We start from the raw sequence: 17,981 nt of genomic DNA, 5'->3' as shown, positions 1-17,981 counted from the left end.
TCATCGCCAGTCATCGGGTAGGGTTATGCATTATTCGGTTTATTTAGTTCGTTTTTTTTTCTTTTTTCAAATTTAATTGGTCTTGAATCCAAATAATTAACCCCCTAATTCCCACTTTAACAAATATATATACCTTATATTTGTTCATTGACCAAACCATTAGGACTTGACTCGAGACTTGGTTACAAGGAATCGGTTTTAGACCCTGATCAAACTCTTGAACAACTTGAGGTAAAGTTGAACCCTTGAATTGAACTTTCAACCTTCAATACTTGAAGATTGAACCTAGTTAGAAAAACAATGGCAAAATTAATTATAAGTGTAATAATAATTATGCTAGAACTCTTTTTAATCTTCCTTTTACCACTAAAATAACCTTTTGTGATATTTTAAAAAAAAAATTATATAAACATAGTGTCACGTTATTGTTGAACCTTTTCTTCAACATGTCTTATCTCCATCTTAGGTGTCATTCAACAAATATGGAATTCATGATCATACATTTTGATTTTATCCTTTATTGTTGTTAGTAGATATGGATATATGATAAGGAGACTCGGGGTGGATCTAGATTAGATGGTCAATCATTACGCGTGATGGCTTGGCAAACGCTGCCGCCATTAGCGTGATTTTCGAGAATTAAGACCGTTGGGTGTTACCGTTGGGAGGGAGGGGGTTTTAAATAAAAAAAAATATTTTACTTATATAAATAACTCAAATATATATTCAAAACAAACTCAAATCCATCTCAAATTCAACTCAAATCTTCTACTACACACAATAGTTTAACATCACACCAATGAAGGGTTCTAATAAACGTGGCTTGGGTTCAAAGAAAACCCAAACCTGACCAAAGGTTCAACAAAATCTAGGCGAACCGACGAGATTTCGGTTACAAGATGAACCCGACACAACCCAACCATTCCAACAACAACCTTATTATCCACAACTTTTTCAACCGTCCCAAAACCAACAACAACCTTATTATCAACCGTCCCAAAACCAATCTTTTCAATCGTATCAAATCCAACCTTTTATTTCATATTTTTCTACCCAAAATTATCCAAATAATGCTTTTCAAATGCTTCAATCTCAACCGTCTCAAATGTCCGTCAATCCCCTAGACGATAACGATGTTATACATCAATTTGCAAGTGCTTTTCGTCATGAAGTGGACAATGTGGATGAAGATGAACCCGCGGAGGAGGATGAAGATGAACCCGCGAAGAGGCGTTGGTTGCCCAATGAGGAGGGCGCCTTGACCAAGGCTTATTTACACTGCTCCGAATCAAAAAAACACGCAAACCAACAAAAAAAAGAAATGTTATGGAAACGTATTAATGACATTTCTCGAAACTTTCCGACTCAACCGTACGAAACAAGGATCAAATGATTGCTAAGTGGGGAGATTTGAATCGAAAAATGTCAAAATTTAATCATTGTTACGTCCAATTGGTAACTATTTTAGTTTATTTTTTTTATAATCTATTACTTTATTTTTACAATTTGATATATATATATATATAAATTTTTTTTCTAAATGTTTTGTAGTCCCGAACTCCACAAAGCGGAGCGAGCGAGTCGACTATCATAAAGGACGCTTTGGCCGATTATGTCAAGGTTTTCTGATGTAGACCTTTTCCCCACTTGGAAGCGTGGGAGGTTGCGAGACGTCACCTGAAGTGGGAACCGATTCCCCAGGTCGATATGGAGGAACCGACGGCTCCAAGGAAGAAATGATCTTCTTCAAAAATATCAAAAACTTCCGAGTCCGGGAACTACACAACGTTTACCGACGGCTTGTCATGCAACATGCCGAACATGAACGAGGAACCCGGAGACGATCCCGACGAAGACACACCCACACCCACACGGCCGCGTCGCAAGAAAAGTGGGGAATCGTCAAGACTCAAAAAGGAAGCGTGGGCGAAGACTTCGTCGAATACAAGTCGGCTAAGTTGGCGGAAATGGCCGAGATGAAGGAGCGAAAGAAAAAGGCTCATATTTTAAAAATGAAATGTGGGGAGACGTATATCAACTATTTGAATGAAAACCAAAAAAACGCCGATTTAACATTCCTCATACAACCGCACGAACATCTAGACGAACCCTTTAAATCGATCATACTTCAACGCAAACGCAAGATATATGACAAGTGGGGTTGGGAAAGGCCGTAGGTTTTTTTTTGTCGGTTTTTTTAATTTCGTTTTCTTTGTAACGTTTATTTAATCTTGTTTTATTATTTATTTAATGTAATCTTGTTTTATTTTTGTATATTTTAGTATTTATTATATAAAATTTAAAACAAAAAACTTATCACACCATCACACCATCCCACTAAAATTCCATCACAAGTGATGAAATATGATGAGGTGATGTAACACACCACTATTGAGTGTGGTGGGTGATAGATTTGGAGAGCACTTGTTTTTCACCTTTATTAGTTTTGTTAATTATAACCATTTGTCACTATACAAAAGTTAATAAATTATTCAACTTAAGAAAAATATAAATGACTGATAATTGCCACTAAACCACCTTATAATTTAAAATAGGGATAAGATTGGTATCGTATCGGTACCGAAAATCCCGATCCCAGAAATCGTAAATTCTTGTTATTGGTACCGGTATCGAAATTTTCGATTCGGTAATTGTATTTAAGATATAATTGAGAAAATACATGTACAGTACCGTACCGGTACCGATACCAAAACTCAAAACTTTTATACTGATTCGATACCAATACCAATCGATCCCGATACCAAATTTGCTCGTTCCTAATTCGGCACAAAGCCAAACCCACTAATTGGACTAACGTTGTAACTTTTTTAGATACCTTCTTCATATTCCTGACAACAAAAGAGTTAAGAATTAATTTGTACTTTTAATAAATATAAAGATCAAAGTAAGTTGTTTATGGAAAAGAGACAAAGTTGATAATGACAAATTTATTATTTAACTTAGTTTTCTTGATAAATTACTTGAAAACAAAACATGAACAACAAAAACCTAACCATCTATTTTTCACTGATTGGTGGGCTGTAACTTGTAACTAGTATTACCCTCTTGAAACATCAAAAACTAACAATTGGTATGAACTTGGTATTGCTAAGCAAATAAGTGACTATGAAATGATTATGATCAAGTGCATCTGAGTTAGTATTTGTAATTCGAATCTACAAAGCTACACATTAATAAAAAAGATGTTAAATATAATTTTTAAAACTACCCTTACTTTTCTTTTTACAAATTTCACGTATGTTAAGACCAGGTGTAGTGGCACGTTGTGCCAGACGTTATGAGCTATAACGCGGGGGTACACCGCCCCCCCTGCGTTATGTTGAAGTTTTTTTTTGAGCGTTGTATCTAAAACGCGAGAATGGCACGCGAATCAAAAAAAGTTACCGTTGGTTGGAGCCGTTGGATTTTTTTTAAAAAAAATTAATTATATTTATACTATATAAACAAACCAAACTCATATTTTTTAACACATTCCTTCCAATCTACCAATTTACACAAATATTTATATCTTTTACACTAATATTTCTACCATCATGTTTCCAAACAACAACCAAAATATTCTCGGTTTCGGTCAATATGCCCGTCAAGCCAACCAAAATCCACAACCGAACCAATCTACCGCCCCGACGCCAACCGTACCCGTTCCGCAAATGTATGACCCGCAAATGGCTGCGTACTTTGCACTTCTACAAAACTCTATGCCAAATGCGGTGCCCGGTTTCCAAAACCCATTGACAAACATTTTTGCGGGTTCGGGTTCCCAACCCGCCCCGGAGACCCAACCCGAGGTCGAGTTCGTGCCGGAGACACAACCCGAGGGCGGTTCAAGCCAACGCGGACGTTCGAAAAAACATGCAAAGAAGCCCGCCGGCGAACCTCGGGTTAAAAAGACGGTGATATCGTGGAGTATCGACGAGTGCGTACTATGTGCTCGTGCTTGATGCCAAATATCGGAAGATGCCAAATGCGGTAGGTTTTTAAAATGCATATATATTTTTTTTAAATTTCTTATAACAAACATTAAACTTGTAATGTTTTTATTTTTTTAGCAAACTATCAAAAAATGGGGGTATTTTGGCACAAAATTATAGAAAGGTTTCACAACCTTGGCGGGGACTCGCGTCGAGAAAAAGATTCGTTACTGTCGAAATGGGGCGACATAAACACCAAATGCATGGCTTTCCATACGGTTTTCTCTCGGATGAATCGAACTAGGAGTAGCGGTGTCTCGGACGCGGAAGTCATGGATAACGCGTTGGTTGAGTTTCAACATAAGGTTGGCGCTACCTTCAACTACTTTGGCATTTGGAAAGACCTCTTGAGGTTTCACCCAAAATGGGGCTTGGTGTTGGATGCCGAAGCCGAAGCCGAAGGCGAAGGTGGTCCGCGTAAAAAAAAGTCTAAAACATCATCTTCGGTTGATCTAGACACGCTCCGTTCCGACGCTCGAAACTTCAACTTAAGCGATAATGACCCCGTGAATACTACCGACATGCCTCGGCCGGGGGGTAGAAGATCCAAAGGCAAAGGAAAGGGGAAAGGGGCCGGTTCGTCGTCGGCAACGGGTTCGAATCCCGAATTGGAAAGCCAATTCCAATTAATGAACTCTCGACTCCAAGATTTACACCAACTTGGAACCCAACGACTTCAAGTAAATTTGGACGCCGTCGACCTACTTCGAAGGAATGAGATGGACAAAGACATCGAGATTTTATCAAACGAGCTATCCGAATACGACCCGATAGTCCAATCTCTAAAAGCCAATCGACGAGCGAAAATTTTAGAAAAATATAAATGAGTTTTAGTTTTATTAGTATTATTTATGTTTTTTAATTTTAATTTGATGTATTTTTTTAATTTAGTTTAATGTATTTTTTATTTTATGTTAATTTATTTAAATGAATTATTATTTAAAAAAAACAAATAAAATTATAATGACTGGGCGCCACGTGGCGCATAACCCCTGGATGTGGAGAGTTATGACTACAGCCTGTTTTTGTACAAAACCATAACTCTGACTGGGTGCCACGTGGCGCATAACCCCTAGATGTGAAGCTTTACGACTACACATGGTCTAAATATAATTTTTAAAACTACCCTTACTTTTTTTTTTTGACAAATTTCACGTATAGGAGCATAGCAAGTCCCCAAGCTCAACCAAAAATCCAGGGAAAACAAACTCACATCCAGAAAACAAAAAAAAATTACATATTAAAACTAAACCACCTGCTCATGTTGAGATAGTCCAACTTAGCACTATGCTTGATCCTTAAGAAGCTCATGTCTCCTCGACAATACTAGTAAGAGAAAACTTTTTGTTGTCGAACACCGCCTTGTTGTGGGCCTTCGAAATATACCACTACGTAGAAAGAGCAACTGCATGAACAACTCAATTTTCACACTAGCCGCAAAGAGTAATAAAAAGGTAATTAGTGCAAACATAAAATGCGAAGATGAAAGAGATCGTACACCACTTAGTCTTACTAAGTAAATACCACACCCAAGTTGCCATACCACACGAAACCAAAATATGTTTAGCAAATTTCCGTGATCCATTACAAAGAGGTCTCGCAAAAATCCAAATTCAAAAACACATTTATTTAGACAAGAGCATCGTAGATCGAGATTCATCCCTTCTCAGCTCTCCAAACAAAGATATTGAGTTTGCTTGCAACCCGCTTCACCTATCCCAATTAAAAAACAAACTCCATTCTTATTGTCAGCTTCCCACTAAACCAAAATGATATATTTAACCAGGAAAACGTCTTTAGTTTACAATACTTATATCTACAACTAACTTTTATGAAATTATTTTTCACCTTCTACAAACACAACAACCGATTAGAACTTAACTTCAAACACTGGTCATCACGTTCTATTCATCAGTCTGAAAAGTGATCCGTTAAAAATAAAAAAAATAAAAATTATTTTGTTTTTCAAAAATACATCTCAATAAATTTTATCTTTTTCTCCCGCACTCTCTTTCTCTCTCATCTTCAAATGGATCGCCACCAATCACCTCCGCCGGTCACCGGCCGACCACCATCTCACCACGTCACTCTGCCGTTTCATCCCAAACCCACTTTTAATCAAGTACCCATTTCACTTTCCCTTAATATCTAATCATCAATCCATATAATACCCATCTAGGGTTTTATTTCATTTTCACCCAAATCTCAAAAATTAACCATCAGTTTCAGTTTCATCCAATTAAGACTATTATATTCACTGATCTGATTACAATATCATACAGTTATCATACAATTGCTATATGTTGAACAAATTAATCAAACGCGCACAAAAGAAACCCTCGAAACCCGATACTGATGTTTCCGGTAATGTTTCCGGCAATGCTTCCGGCAATGTTGATATTGTTGTAAACCAATCGAAACCCGGAAATGTTTCGGGTAATGCTTCAAACCCTTTTGATAATTTGGGGATTGAAGCATTACCCATGTTTCGAGATGTTCCGGTCAGCGAAAGACAGACTTTGTTTTCCAAAAAGTGTCGGGTTTGTTGTCACCAGTTTGATTTTACGGATACGTTGAAGTCGATTAAGGAGAAGGAGATTAAAAGGTTGAATCTTGTTGAGCTTGTGGACTTTGTGCAGTCGGGTTCGGGGAAGATTAGTGAAGGTAATCAGGAGGAAATGGTTAAGATGGTTTCGGTTAACGTGTTTAGGTGTTTGCCGCCGAGTTCTCATGAACATACCGGGTCAGAAAACGTTGAGGGAGATGAGGAGGAGACGTATCTTGATCCTTCGTGGTCGCATTTGCAGCTTGTTTACGAGCTTTTGTTAAGGTATGTGGTGTCGTCGGAAACAGATGCGAAAGTTGCGAAACGGTTTATTAATCACTCGTTTGTGTTAAAGTTACTAGAAATGTTTGATTCTGAGGATCCGCGGGAAAGGGAGTATTTGAAAACTATTTTGCACCGGATTTATGGGAAGTTTATGGTGCACCGCCCGTTTATTAGGAAAGCGATTAATAATATCTTTTATAGGTTTATATATGAGACACAGAGGCATAATGGTATTGGTGAGTTGTTGGAAATACTTGGAAGTATTATTAACGGTTTTGCGTTACCGTTGAAGGAGGAACATAAGCTGTTTCTAATGCGGGCGCTTGTGCCGCTGCATAAACCTAAATCGATTGGGATGTATCATCAGCAGCTTTCGTACTGTATTATTCAGTTTGTAGAAAAAGATAACAAATTGGCGGATACAGTTATAAAGGGTTTGCTTAAATATTGGCCGGTTACTAACTGTCAAAAGGAAACACTTCTTCTTGGAGAGCTTGAAGAAATATTGGAGGCGGCACAGGCTGCTGAGTTTCAGCAGTGTATGGTTCCTCTTTTCAGACAAATAGCTCGGTGTCTTAATAGCCCTCATTTTCAGGTCTGAGAATTCCTTTATCTTATTTTTTTTTTTGGAAATCATTTATGTTGTCTCGCGTCGTTAAAGTGGTTATTAAATGGTTGCTTTTGTCACTTATATCAACAGAGAGATTTTATCATTTATGTTGTATTCGTGTCAATAAATGGTTGTCTTTGTAGTGTCGAGGATGCTGCCATGTGGCATCCATAATGATTTTGGTTTTACAGGCCAATGCAAATTGAATGTTGATTCTTAAGATGTTGTTTATGTTAAAGCTTAATGGATGGTTCAAGTTAATTGGCTGTCAATGGTTACCACCAGTGTTCATTATATGCTTATGTAGTTATGTTTAACTGATGTTGGTGGTTAATTTATGTTAACATTTATGGTAAATTGCTTATCTATAATGGTTCTTTATATATTAGTTGTTAGTTTACATTGGTACACACACTCAATAACATTGAAGAGCGACTCTTTAATGATTTTGACAGTTTAGGTACATATGCATTTTCATCCATTTAATGATTCGTTTTGTCTGTGTATGCATGCATACATATACATACATGAATTTCCAACTTTATACTGGATGAATGTATAAGTATCCACACACACACACACTCTTGTTTTCATATGTGCCTATACATTTCTACTCATGCCATGTGTGTACGTACATGACACGTACACACATCTATATGTATTTATATGCAAGCATATGTCTAGATATATATATACCTTTTGCAATGTAGTGTAAATGGTGCTGCCATGTGGCATGCTTATTGATTTCGTATTATCGGCCAAGTTAAATTGAACGTTAATGATGCTTATTATTTAAAACTTAATTGTTTTTCTCTTAACTAGTGTAGTAATGTTAACTAACTGCCAATGGTTACCACAGGTGTTAGTTATATGCCTATCTAGTTATGCTTCTAGTTATGTTTAGGGTATATATCACATAATAGTAAACCAAGTTTCTTCACTTCCACGCAAAGTTTTTTCTAACTATTAAAACCACTCAACTTTTAGTATTCCATTGTTGTGAATTTTTCTTTATGAATGCTAATATTACGTGAACTTAATGGAACATGTATGAAACTTGGTTACTTTTTTTTATACAGGTTCAAGGTAATTGTGAGGATTAGGCCATTGAAAACAGTTATGAAAATTTCACAACGATGCAACAATTTGAAACTTGAGTGTTTTTTATAGCTAGAAAAAGTATGAGTAACCTTATTGGAACTATATAGAAACTTAGTTACTATTTCATTATTTTATATGTTTAACTGATTTTCGTGATTATTGATATTAGCGTTTATGTCACTTTGCTTATTGATGGTGCCTTAATTGAATATATACAATATGGTAACTTTTTTTTGTCCAACCCATGAATCTGTTTGTAATCTTTTGTTGAATAATTTCACTAGATTTGTTCCATCTTGATTTTGATTATCTGTGAACTATTGATGGTTTTTGTGCTGTGACTTTATTGAATGCGAGATTGCGAGTTCATATTTTGGACAGTCTCATTTACTTGAAGTCACAAATTTTAAGCATCAATAGTTGCAAATGTTTGTGGGAAGAGGAGTTATGTGGCAGTATGTGAATTTTGTAACAAATGTAGAACATTTACTTATAATGTATAAAATATTTACTATTGAGTACAAACAAGACATAGTATGTGAAATGAAAATTAAGCTTGTAGATTCACACATAAATATGTCTGGATATACACAATATAGATGTATCTACAAAACGCATATTATAAATATTTACGCACACATAGAGTGTATACATATGTGCATATTTATTTTTTACTTATGCCAGTTATGTGTGTGCATATACATGCATGATGCATACACACATATATATGTATGTATGTATATGATAGCATATCGTATGTATAGATGTATATATACATGCTTCTTTAACTTATGATTTTTTATCCCGTTTTCACTCATTCTTTCCAACTACAATGGTTATTGTTTTTGCATATTTTGAAAGTACATTTATTGGTTAGCAAGGTGATTTACTCATATACCAAATATGTACCAAAATTATTGTACTTTAATGGAACTTCATTCTCTTGTTTACAAGCTTATTATGTCATTCGTAAATGTATTGATTCGGTCAAATTCTATATTTCAGACAGCAGAACGAGCTCTACTTTTATGGAACAACGAGCATATTATCAGCTTAATTGCTCAAAACCGCAATGTTATTTTACCATTAGTATTTGAAGCACTCGAGAACAATATTCAATCTCATTGGAATCCAGCAGTGCACGGATTAACAGTTAACATGCGCAAAATGTTTCAAGAAATGGATGCAAAGCTGTTTGAGGAGTGCCAAAAGCAGTATGCTGAGAAACGGGCCCACGTTGACGACGCAGCCAAGCAACGTGAGCTGACATGGCAAAAACTTGATGCTGCTGCTGACCACCGTTAAGGTGAGAGATTGATACACTGTTGTGTTGGATTTTTATTTCCTGTGGTTAAAGTTAATGATTGTTAGGCGAAAAATGATCTTTTGTAATTCTAGATAGCATATTAACATAAACATTTCCTGTTACAATATTTGATTTGTTCTTTCTTTTTAAAGAAATGTGTTAAAAGTTTTGTGTGTTGCATTTATTTCTGGAAACTGTACATTTACTTGATCATCCGAAGGATTATATTTGCTTTATCGTACCAAAAGGTATCACAAGACATTGATGTGATGTGTTTAAACCTTGGTTTAAAGTGAAAAGGGACTCTTAAGACGTTTTGGCCTCAAAAGCCGAAGGCGTGTAATCACTCGTGTCTATGTATAACCAATTGAGCTTATTTACAGCTAGAAGCTACGTCTCTCATATGTACGTACTAGGTTATAAACCCGTGAATTACACGGGATTGGCTAAAAAAATTGAATTAACAAAAATTAATTATCCTTAGCATATCTTGACAAGAAGAAACCATCAAATAAGGATCGAATAACACATAAGTAAAAGCCAATATACATAAATAAAAACCAAATGATAACATGAATAAGTGATATAAGTAATGAGATCTATAGCCAATTCTCTCAATAATTCAAGAATCCTTTCTCATACAATTTTCAAGTTTGGCAAAGTGTAAAATGAGGATGTCCAATAATCACTTATAGATTGCAATGCAAAAAAAATATAAAGTTTACTATCAGGATCATTCATTCATACACGTTTAAAACATACATCCCCAAAACAAAGGCATTAAACATTGTCAAAATAAATATCAACCTGAAAGACCAAAATAAGTAGTAAAAAATTAAATTAAAAAAATGTTCAACAAAATTATAATTTGGCCTATTCACTAAAAATAGTATCTTAGGCTTGTTTGCTAAAGTCCTACATACACCATAACAAATTACCCCAATCAATGGCACAAATTTAAACCAGTTAAATATTAAGGCACAAATTTGAACCAGTTGAATATTAAATAAAAACAACAGCGTACTAAAAATGATTATTTTGATCCGTTTAATAATAATAATAATAATAATAATAATAATAATAATAATAATAATAATAATAATAATAATCATGTTTGACCTGTTTACTAAAACGCCAATTTTTGACTCATTTTTAAATTTAAGTTTTGACCCGTAAACTAAAATTAAATACCAGAACATCATTTTCATCATTATTACAATAAAACTAATCGCGACAGTTGATTAGTTAATTCTCATAACAAATGTTTTCAACTAATTTAAACAAAATAGATTAATACTTTATAAATTTGTCGTGAATATCAATATGAAAAAATATGATGTTTTAATAAAGAATATATTAGGTTTAAAATAATAACTGAATTAGTAATTGAGATTTCTGAAAGGAAAAACAAAAATAAAATCCGGTCCAGTCATCAGTTTTGAGCTAAAGCTTTATATTTGATCCGTTTAAGCTTTTAGCACAACCCAAGTCCACCAATTTGGATTATTACTTAAATGGTTATATCATAATGCTGAGAATTAATTGGTATGGAAGAGAAACCTTGAGGTAATTATGTAACACTTATCTTGGTTCGAAATAAGCGACTATACAGATTGTGAAATCGATTAGGAGATCTGCAGAAAAGAATCAAATAGATACCAACATTACAATTTCACCATTAGTCAAATTCCAAAACCTGGCTATGACCTAAACAACTTAAAGCATCCATAAAAGGTTTAAGAGCATCTTTAGAAAGCTATGCAGAGTTGTTCCTAAGTTGATTATGGTCCCACCATGGTTGTTGATAATGTGAAAAGAGATAGGTCAATGGACACTATTTGACCATTAACAAAAATAATCGCCAATTCACATTATAATGTGGCCTGAAAACATGCAAATATGCAATTTTATATTATTCGAAGCTATCTATTCAATTAAATTACAAATAATGCCACTATAACCAAAAGAAAACTTACTTTGATTTGTTAAGTAGAGTATAGATCATATGCCAGCTCTATTATTTAACAAGTAACCAAACTACCCCAATATCACTTCCAATAAGACAATGAGAGAATGCATCAAGAGCAGTTCCTTATGCAGAAAGTTGTGAAGTTACCGACAACCCATTTTGACCTAATCCAAAGATCTCGTTCACGCCTCACTCAGATGTAGTCAAAGCCCCGTTTTGAGACGTGCTACAGTTGTTGCATAAATCAGTACAATACCAAATTAGCAACATTTACTTTCTTCAATTAATGTTATAAAGTTGTAACACTTGTTAATGATTAATAACTAACTCACCCAAATACAGCATTAGCTGAGGTCGGACCAACACCAATTATGTTTAAATGAATAACATTGACACATACTAACCAGAAGTCCCACTACCATTGCCACATCTTAACTTGAAACCGCACCGGTTGTTTGAACAGCTCAGATCATATGACTGGGACGATTGATAGCATCATTGGAATTTGTTAAATAAAAAATATATATACATTTGTTTCATATCAAATTCCATTATATTTTGTTTAATTATAAGAAATAATAACTTAATAGGTATACTTGCAGACTGCTTAAATTAGGGAATTTCATGCATCAATTTGTACATAATAATCCTTTGGGGGTGATCCTAACTGGACTTTCGTCTAATAAAGGCTACAAGCGTAAGTGAAAAATTTAAGTCTTATCTGAACCAAAGTATATTCCGCTTGTTAACCTTTTATTTGAGAGCAATACTAAATATTAAACACAATGTTACTACGCATATCCGAAGTATACGATAATTAGATAAAACTATACAACCAATCTTAGAAATCTATTCAGATTGTAAAACAATAATCAGAATTATTCTGAACAACCAACTACAAAAACCAATGAAATCCGAAATACGATAAACTCGTCAGAACCACCGATCTCCCGGAGCCAATTACACCGTCAATTGACTTTACTTTGCTTGATTAGATTCGTTGCCACCGGTGATGGTTTTTGCGAGTAAACCTAGGCTTAAGGATCAATTATGCCACTGAAACATCGTTCGGTCAGTAGATAAACACCGAATTGTGGATTTGGGGTGGTGCCATCCAAAATAATTGAGTGAGTACCGACTGAAAGGAACAATGTCGATTGGTTTGAGGAGAAGAAACTGAGAGTGCATGTACTGGAATCATGGAAGAAACCATCTTACAACTTCAATTATCAAAATTAACTGTAAAGGAGAGAGTTCCACGTGTTCACATAATAGAATGTTAAAATAACACCTGTCCAAATAAACCTTATTTTATTATAATAGTAGATATGTGTATCTATCAACTTAAACTGTTCATAATATTTTCTTTCCGTAGGTTGTTTTTATATATAAAGTATAAACGTTAGGATCCTAATTTTGACCAACTTTGATTTAAAACCACACGTGGAGTCGCATTATTAGAATCGATCCAGTACTAAAAAAACTATGGCTTGATGTTTCCAAAGTGTGGTGAGAAATGGTAAAAAGACATGGTTCTGGCTTGATGTTTGGCTCGGAGAAGTTCCTTTGGGAATCAGATTCCCGAAGCTGTTTGCCCTCGAGAAATCTAAGGACTGCTTGGTGGCGGATGGACTATTCATGTTAGATGGTTGGATTTGAATCCGGCTGGGTTAAAGGAAATTGAGGAGCTTCGTGAAATGCTTAAACTGTGAAAATGTTGCGTTAGGGATGAGGGAGGACTCGATTTGCTAGGCTCTGGACAATTCGGGCAGTTTCATGATAATAGGGTTGAAGTTTCGTATCTTGGAATACTCAGTTTTGGTTCCGGGGTATGTGTTTGAGTGGAATCAGTTCGTACCGAAGAAGGTTAATTTTGTGGCTTGCCTACGTTTGATGCGCTGAAGAAGAGGAATATTCCGGTGCTAATTGATATTTGTCCAATTTGTGGTGAGGTTGAGGAGTCGACGGATTATTTATTTGTTTTGTGTGGGCTCACCCAAAGTATGTGGTATTTCCTAAGGAGAAAGGAAAGGAACTTCATGCTATTTGTTTAATTGCTACTTGGTGTTTGTGGGAAAAGAGAAACGAGTTGATTCATTCGGGGGGTCCTGATTCATGTGTCGACTTTGAATATTGTTGTGGGTTTATGACAAAGCAAAATAGAAGAAACCCGGAAAATTTAAATGCTAACGCGACTCAAAACCTAAACCAAGCTATAAAACAACTCGAAATGTGTACTAAATTACTCGAGGCTCAATTATTCGCTAATAAGATTACTTCTTGATCACATTAGACGACCACTAATGACTAAACTTTAAGCTACAATTATTCAACTCCTAATTGCAGAACCTGAGATGTTGACAACCTCGGATAAAATAATCTATTTGTGTTGAAACTCCCTTAAGCAAGTTTTTCAAATTCTCCATTTCTTCTCCAACTTCATCATGCACCTGCACAAACACAAACGTTTTTTAAAATTTCTTGCTAAACTGAAAGGCGAACTAAAAATCTGTAATAAGGGAAATGAGTACACGCGTGCTTGTAGTTACTAAGGTTATATAATTCTGTAATAACCGGTCTTATTTTAAACCTTACCTGACGTAATTGACCCAGGAAAATAAAACGTATAAAGAAAAATAACAAAAACACAGTTTGCAAGTTTAGTTTTTTTATTCAACTTTCAAGTAAATATGAGTGACCATGCCAATTATACATCTCTTTGTTCAATCAGGTGTGTTAATAGGTGTCATTCAAAAAAAAATTATGCGTCAACAGGATTTCAATAGCATACCCAACACATATTAAAAAAATATACAAAATGGTGTAAAATATAAAAAAAAGGAAGAAAAAACATAAATGATGGTCTGTAGATTAGCTTGGCTTAAAATAGTTTAAAAGCATTTTAGATGTTCTTGGTATACACGAAACTGTTGTGGAGTAACTAACCTTATATTAAAAAAACTTCGAATCTAAGCAATATAAATGGATCATATGGTCCAATCAAAAGATCAAACTTAAACAAACAACTTACTTTAGTAGGTCTTTTTGGCTTCATAGTCAACATGAGTGTCTGTTTGCATACCTCCCATTAACTAAGCTGCATAACAATAAAAAAAATCAAATAAGGACAAACGAAATTAAATTTAAGTAGAACCGATAATTCCAAAACTTAACAGTGAATTAAAAGACCAAATAAGCACATAATAAATTAAAACTTAAGGAGCACTACTATGATAAGGTAAACTAATAATCATATTATACCTATATGTAACAGTATCGTTAATCTCAGGTTCAGGTCCGCACTATGCTGCAACATAAGTTGCCATGGCAAATAGCGAAGCATAGTAAGAAACCAATCTGATAATGCACAGATGCGAAGTTGCAAATATCAAGCTAGACACGTTCACAACATAGAGACACAACTCATTGCATATATATGGGAGGAAAAGGAGGTCAGACAATATTATCACCCATAAAGCTCAGGGAGCCATTAGGGAACCGTCACACCTTTAATTAGTCTTAACCAAAATCAAAAGCATACCAAAACCTTCAGATATGATATTGATGTGGTTGTGCTCAATTGAACCTGATGATTGTAATCACCACGTCATATCTTTGTGCAAATTATAATTATCATCACAGCATCCTCCGAGACGAGTCGAGGCCCATCATCATAGCCCAAACCATAGCAATAAAATTGTGGCTCATATGAGCCGAGGCCCGCCATCATAGCCTTGAACAACCAAAAAAAATAGTGTTTACAATCATTAGCAAAAAAAAGCATTTGAGTTCTCATATTCGAGAACGTACCTGTCATTGAGATTAAAGTGTAGTGACAAATATAAATGGTGAATTAAGAGCAAGCAACCATGCACGTGCAACTTATGTGTCTCTTCCATCAACATCCTGCCACATATACTAAATTAATCATCAAACATTTAAAAACTATATGTCACAACATATTTTACATACATAAGAAATAAAATAAGAAGAATGGGGGCTATGGATTGTCACGACCACACCACCGCCACCTAAAGCAGTGTGATTGGGATCTGTAGGCTTCAAGAAATGATGGAGATCACCGGGAACCCGCCAGTAAGTGGCAAAAACTCCTCTGCTTCTCTCTCTAACGGTGGTGGCGAGATCCACAACATACAGAGAAAGAAAGAGAGAAGTGGAGTGGACTGGAAGGTCCAATAACATCAAAGGAAGCACGTGTGTAACGATACGTGGATAGATCAGGATGAGGTAGAGCTTGTACAGGTTTTGCTTCAGATGGTACAATCCATTATGCAAAAGAAAGTTTGCAAACGTAATATATATAATAATATAATTTGATCTATGCCATATTCTTTTGATAAAACCTTAGGGGGTGTTTGGTAGAGAGATTTGAGGGTGGAGAATTAGGTTTCTCTTGTTTGGGAGAATTAGGCGGAGAATTGGGCGGAGAATTGGTTTTCTCTGAGAATTGGGTGTAGGCAAAAAGTAGAGAAATCCAATTCTCTCCATTTGGAAGAGAAATGGAATTCTCTCTGCTTCTAAATCGCGTCTCTGCTCTACTCCGTTCGCGTATGATGATGATGATGCTCCGACTGGCGATGGTGATGATGATGCCGACGTCCGGCACGGCGGCCGACGCCGCAGCCACGTCCGTTCGCGTCTCTGAGCCAAAACGAAACCCTAAATCGCGAGGCGGTGTTGCGAGGCGGAACCCTAAATCGCGGTGTTGATGTTGCGCGGCGATGATGATGACGCTCTACTCCGTTCGCGGTGTTGCGACGCGTCTCTGAGCCACCATTTCTCCACCATGATGATGCCGAGGCGGAACCCTAATCACGTCTCTGCTCCCGTTTCTCCACCCATTTCTCTATTGTACCAAACAAAGGAAATGATTGTCAATTCTCCACCCATTTCTATTTCTCTCCAATTCCATTTCTCTCCCATTTCTATTTCCATTTCTTCCCATTCTTTTTCTCTGTACCAAACACCCCCTTAGTGTCATCATACATGTAAGAATAATATAATCTTTTTAGGATGACACTTCTGTGGGCAATATAATGTTGTTGTTGTTGTTATTATTATTATTTTACGTGACACATTTGTTTTTTACACCACATTTTATTATTGTGACCGATTCTATGTATTGTCATGTATTCTTATGTTTTTCTTTCATAATAATCAAATTTGTAACCAATGTCGTTCCAACATTGACCGAATATAATTTGAGTGACATATTAATCATATATTTTGTATTTTAGTGTTTATCATGTCAAACCTAGCAAAACTTAAATTTTTAGCTTTGGACATTACTGGAAAGAACTATTTATCATGGGTGTTGGATGCAGAAATACATTTAAATGCCAACAATCTTGATAACACAATTAAAGAAGGTAATGAAACATCCACCCAAAATAAGGCAAAGGCAATGATATTCCTTCGCTATCATATCCACGACGACTTGAAAACTGAGTACCTAAAATTAAGGACCCACTTGACTTGTGGACCAAATTAACAGAAAGATATGACCACCAAAAAACAGTAATATTACCAAGAGCTCGTTATGATTGGGTCAACTTATGGTTACAAGACTTTAAATCAATAAGCGAGTATAAATCAGCTATGTTTAGAATACCTCACAATTGATTTTGTGTGGGCAAAATATTACTGATGAGGACATGATGGAAAAAGCATTTTCCATCTTTCACGCATCGAATGTGATATTGTAGCAGCAATATCGTGAAAGGGGTTTTACAAAATATTGTGACATTATTTCATATTTACTTGTGGCTGAACAAAACAATGAGCTCTTGATGAAAAACCATGAGACACGACCAGTTGGCACAACCCCATTCCCTGAAGCGAATGTGACATCATATAACGATCAAAATCGAAGTCGTGGTCGTGGTTACTATCGGGATCGGGGTCGGGGTCGTGGATATAACCGGGGAAGTTATCATGGTGTTCAATTTAAGAACACAAGATCCCATCATGATGGGTAAGACTATGGAAAGAAGCCTAAATATGAAAGTGATAAAAAGACAAATGTAACCACATCAAATGCATGTCATAGATGTGGAAGTAGTAACCATTGGGAACGCACTTTTCGTACGCCTAAACACTTGGTGGCACTCTACCAACAATCAATCAAAGATAAAGGAAAAAGGAATAGAAAG

At 35.6% G+C, this 17,981-nt stretch overlaps 1 protein-coding gene and 1 long non-coding RNA gene across 3 annotated transcripts; one reads left to right on the top strand and one right to left on the bottom strand.

The window, feature by feature from the left end:
• The first annotated feature begins 6,007 nt into the window (after positions 1-6,007).
• LOC143604867 (serine/threonine protein phosphatase 2A 57 kDa regulatory subunit B' beta isoform-like) lies at positions 6,008-10,012 on the top strand. The gene is made up of 2 exons (XM_077081210.1): positions 6,008-7,417; positions 9,539-10,012. Exons 1-2 carry the CDS (start codon positions 6,293-6,295, stop codon positions 9,836-9,838), a joined length of 1,425 nt encoding a protein of 474 aa, XP_076937325.1. The 5' UTR covers positions 6,008-6,292; the 3' UTR covers positions 9,839-10,012.
• Positions 10,013-14,004: 3,992 nt separating this feature from the next.
• Positions 14,005-15,766, bottom strand: LOC143604869 (uncharacterized). 2 transcript variants are annotated; one of them, XR_013148376.1, is made up of 4 exons: positions 15,619-15,766; positions 15,053-15,541; positions 14,840-14,890; positions 14,005-14,258 (listed from the first exon to the last, which is right to left on the bottom strand). It is a non-coding gene; the product is annotated as an uncharacterized LOC143604869 (long non-coding RNA). The 2 variants fall into 2 exon arrangements; XR_013148375.1 differs by lacking the exon at positions 15,619-15,766 and having other exon boundaries at positions 15,053-15,611.
• Between the last annotated feature and the right edge of the window lie 2,215 nt (positions 15,767-17,981).

This window comes from Bidens hawaiensis, unplaced genomic scaffold (genome assembly GCF_021521415.1).
Source record: "Bidens hawaiensis isolate Kalapana, Puna unplaced genomic scaffold, B.hawaiensis_p1.1 tig00067186_1, whole genome shotgun sequence".
Classification (NCBI taxonomy): Eukaryota; Viridiplantae; Streptophyta; class Magnoliopsida; order Asterales; family Asteraceae; genus Bidens; species Bidens hawaiensis.
This window is presented reverse-complemented; position numbering and strand designations above follow the sequence as displayed.

Excerpts from the sequence above, each read along its gene's own strand:
- LOC143604867 (XM_077081210.1), top strand. The coding sequence starts at position 6,293 with ATGTTGAACAAATTAATCAAACGCGCACAAAAGAAACCCTCGAAACCC. Across the intron at positions 7,418-9,538 it reads TTAATAGCCCTCATTTTCAG|ACAGCAGAACGAGCTCTACT; the intron begins GTCTGAGAATTC and ends TCTATATTTCAG.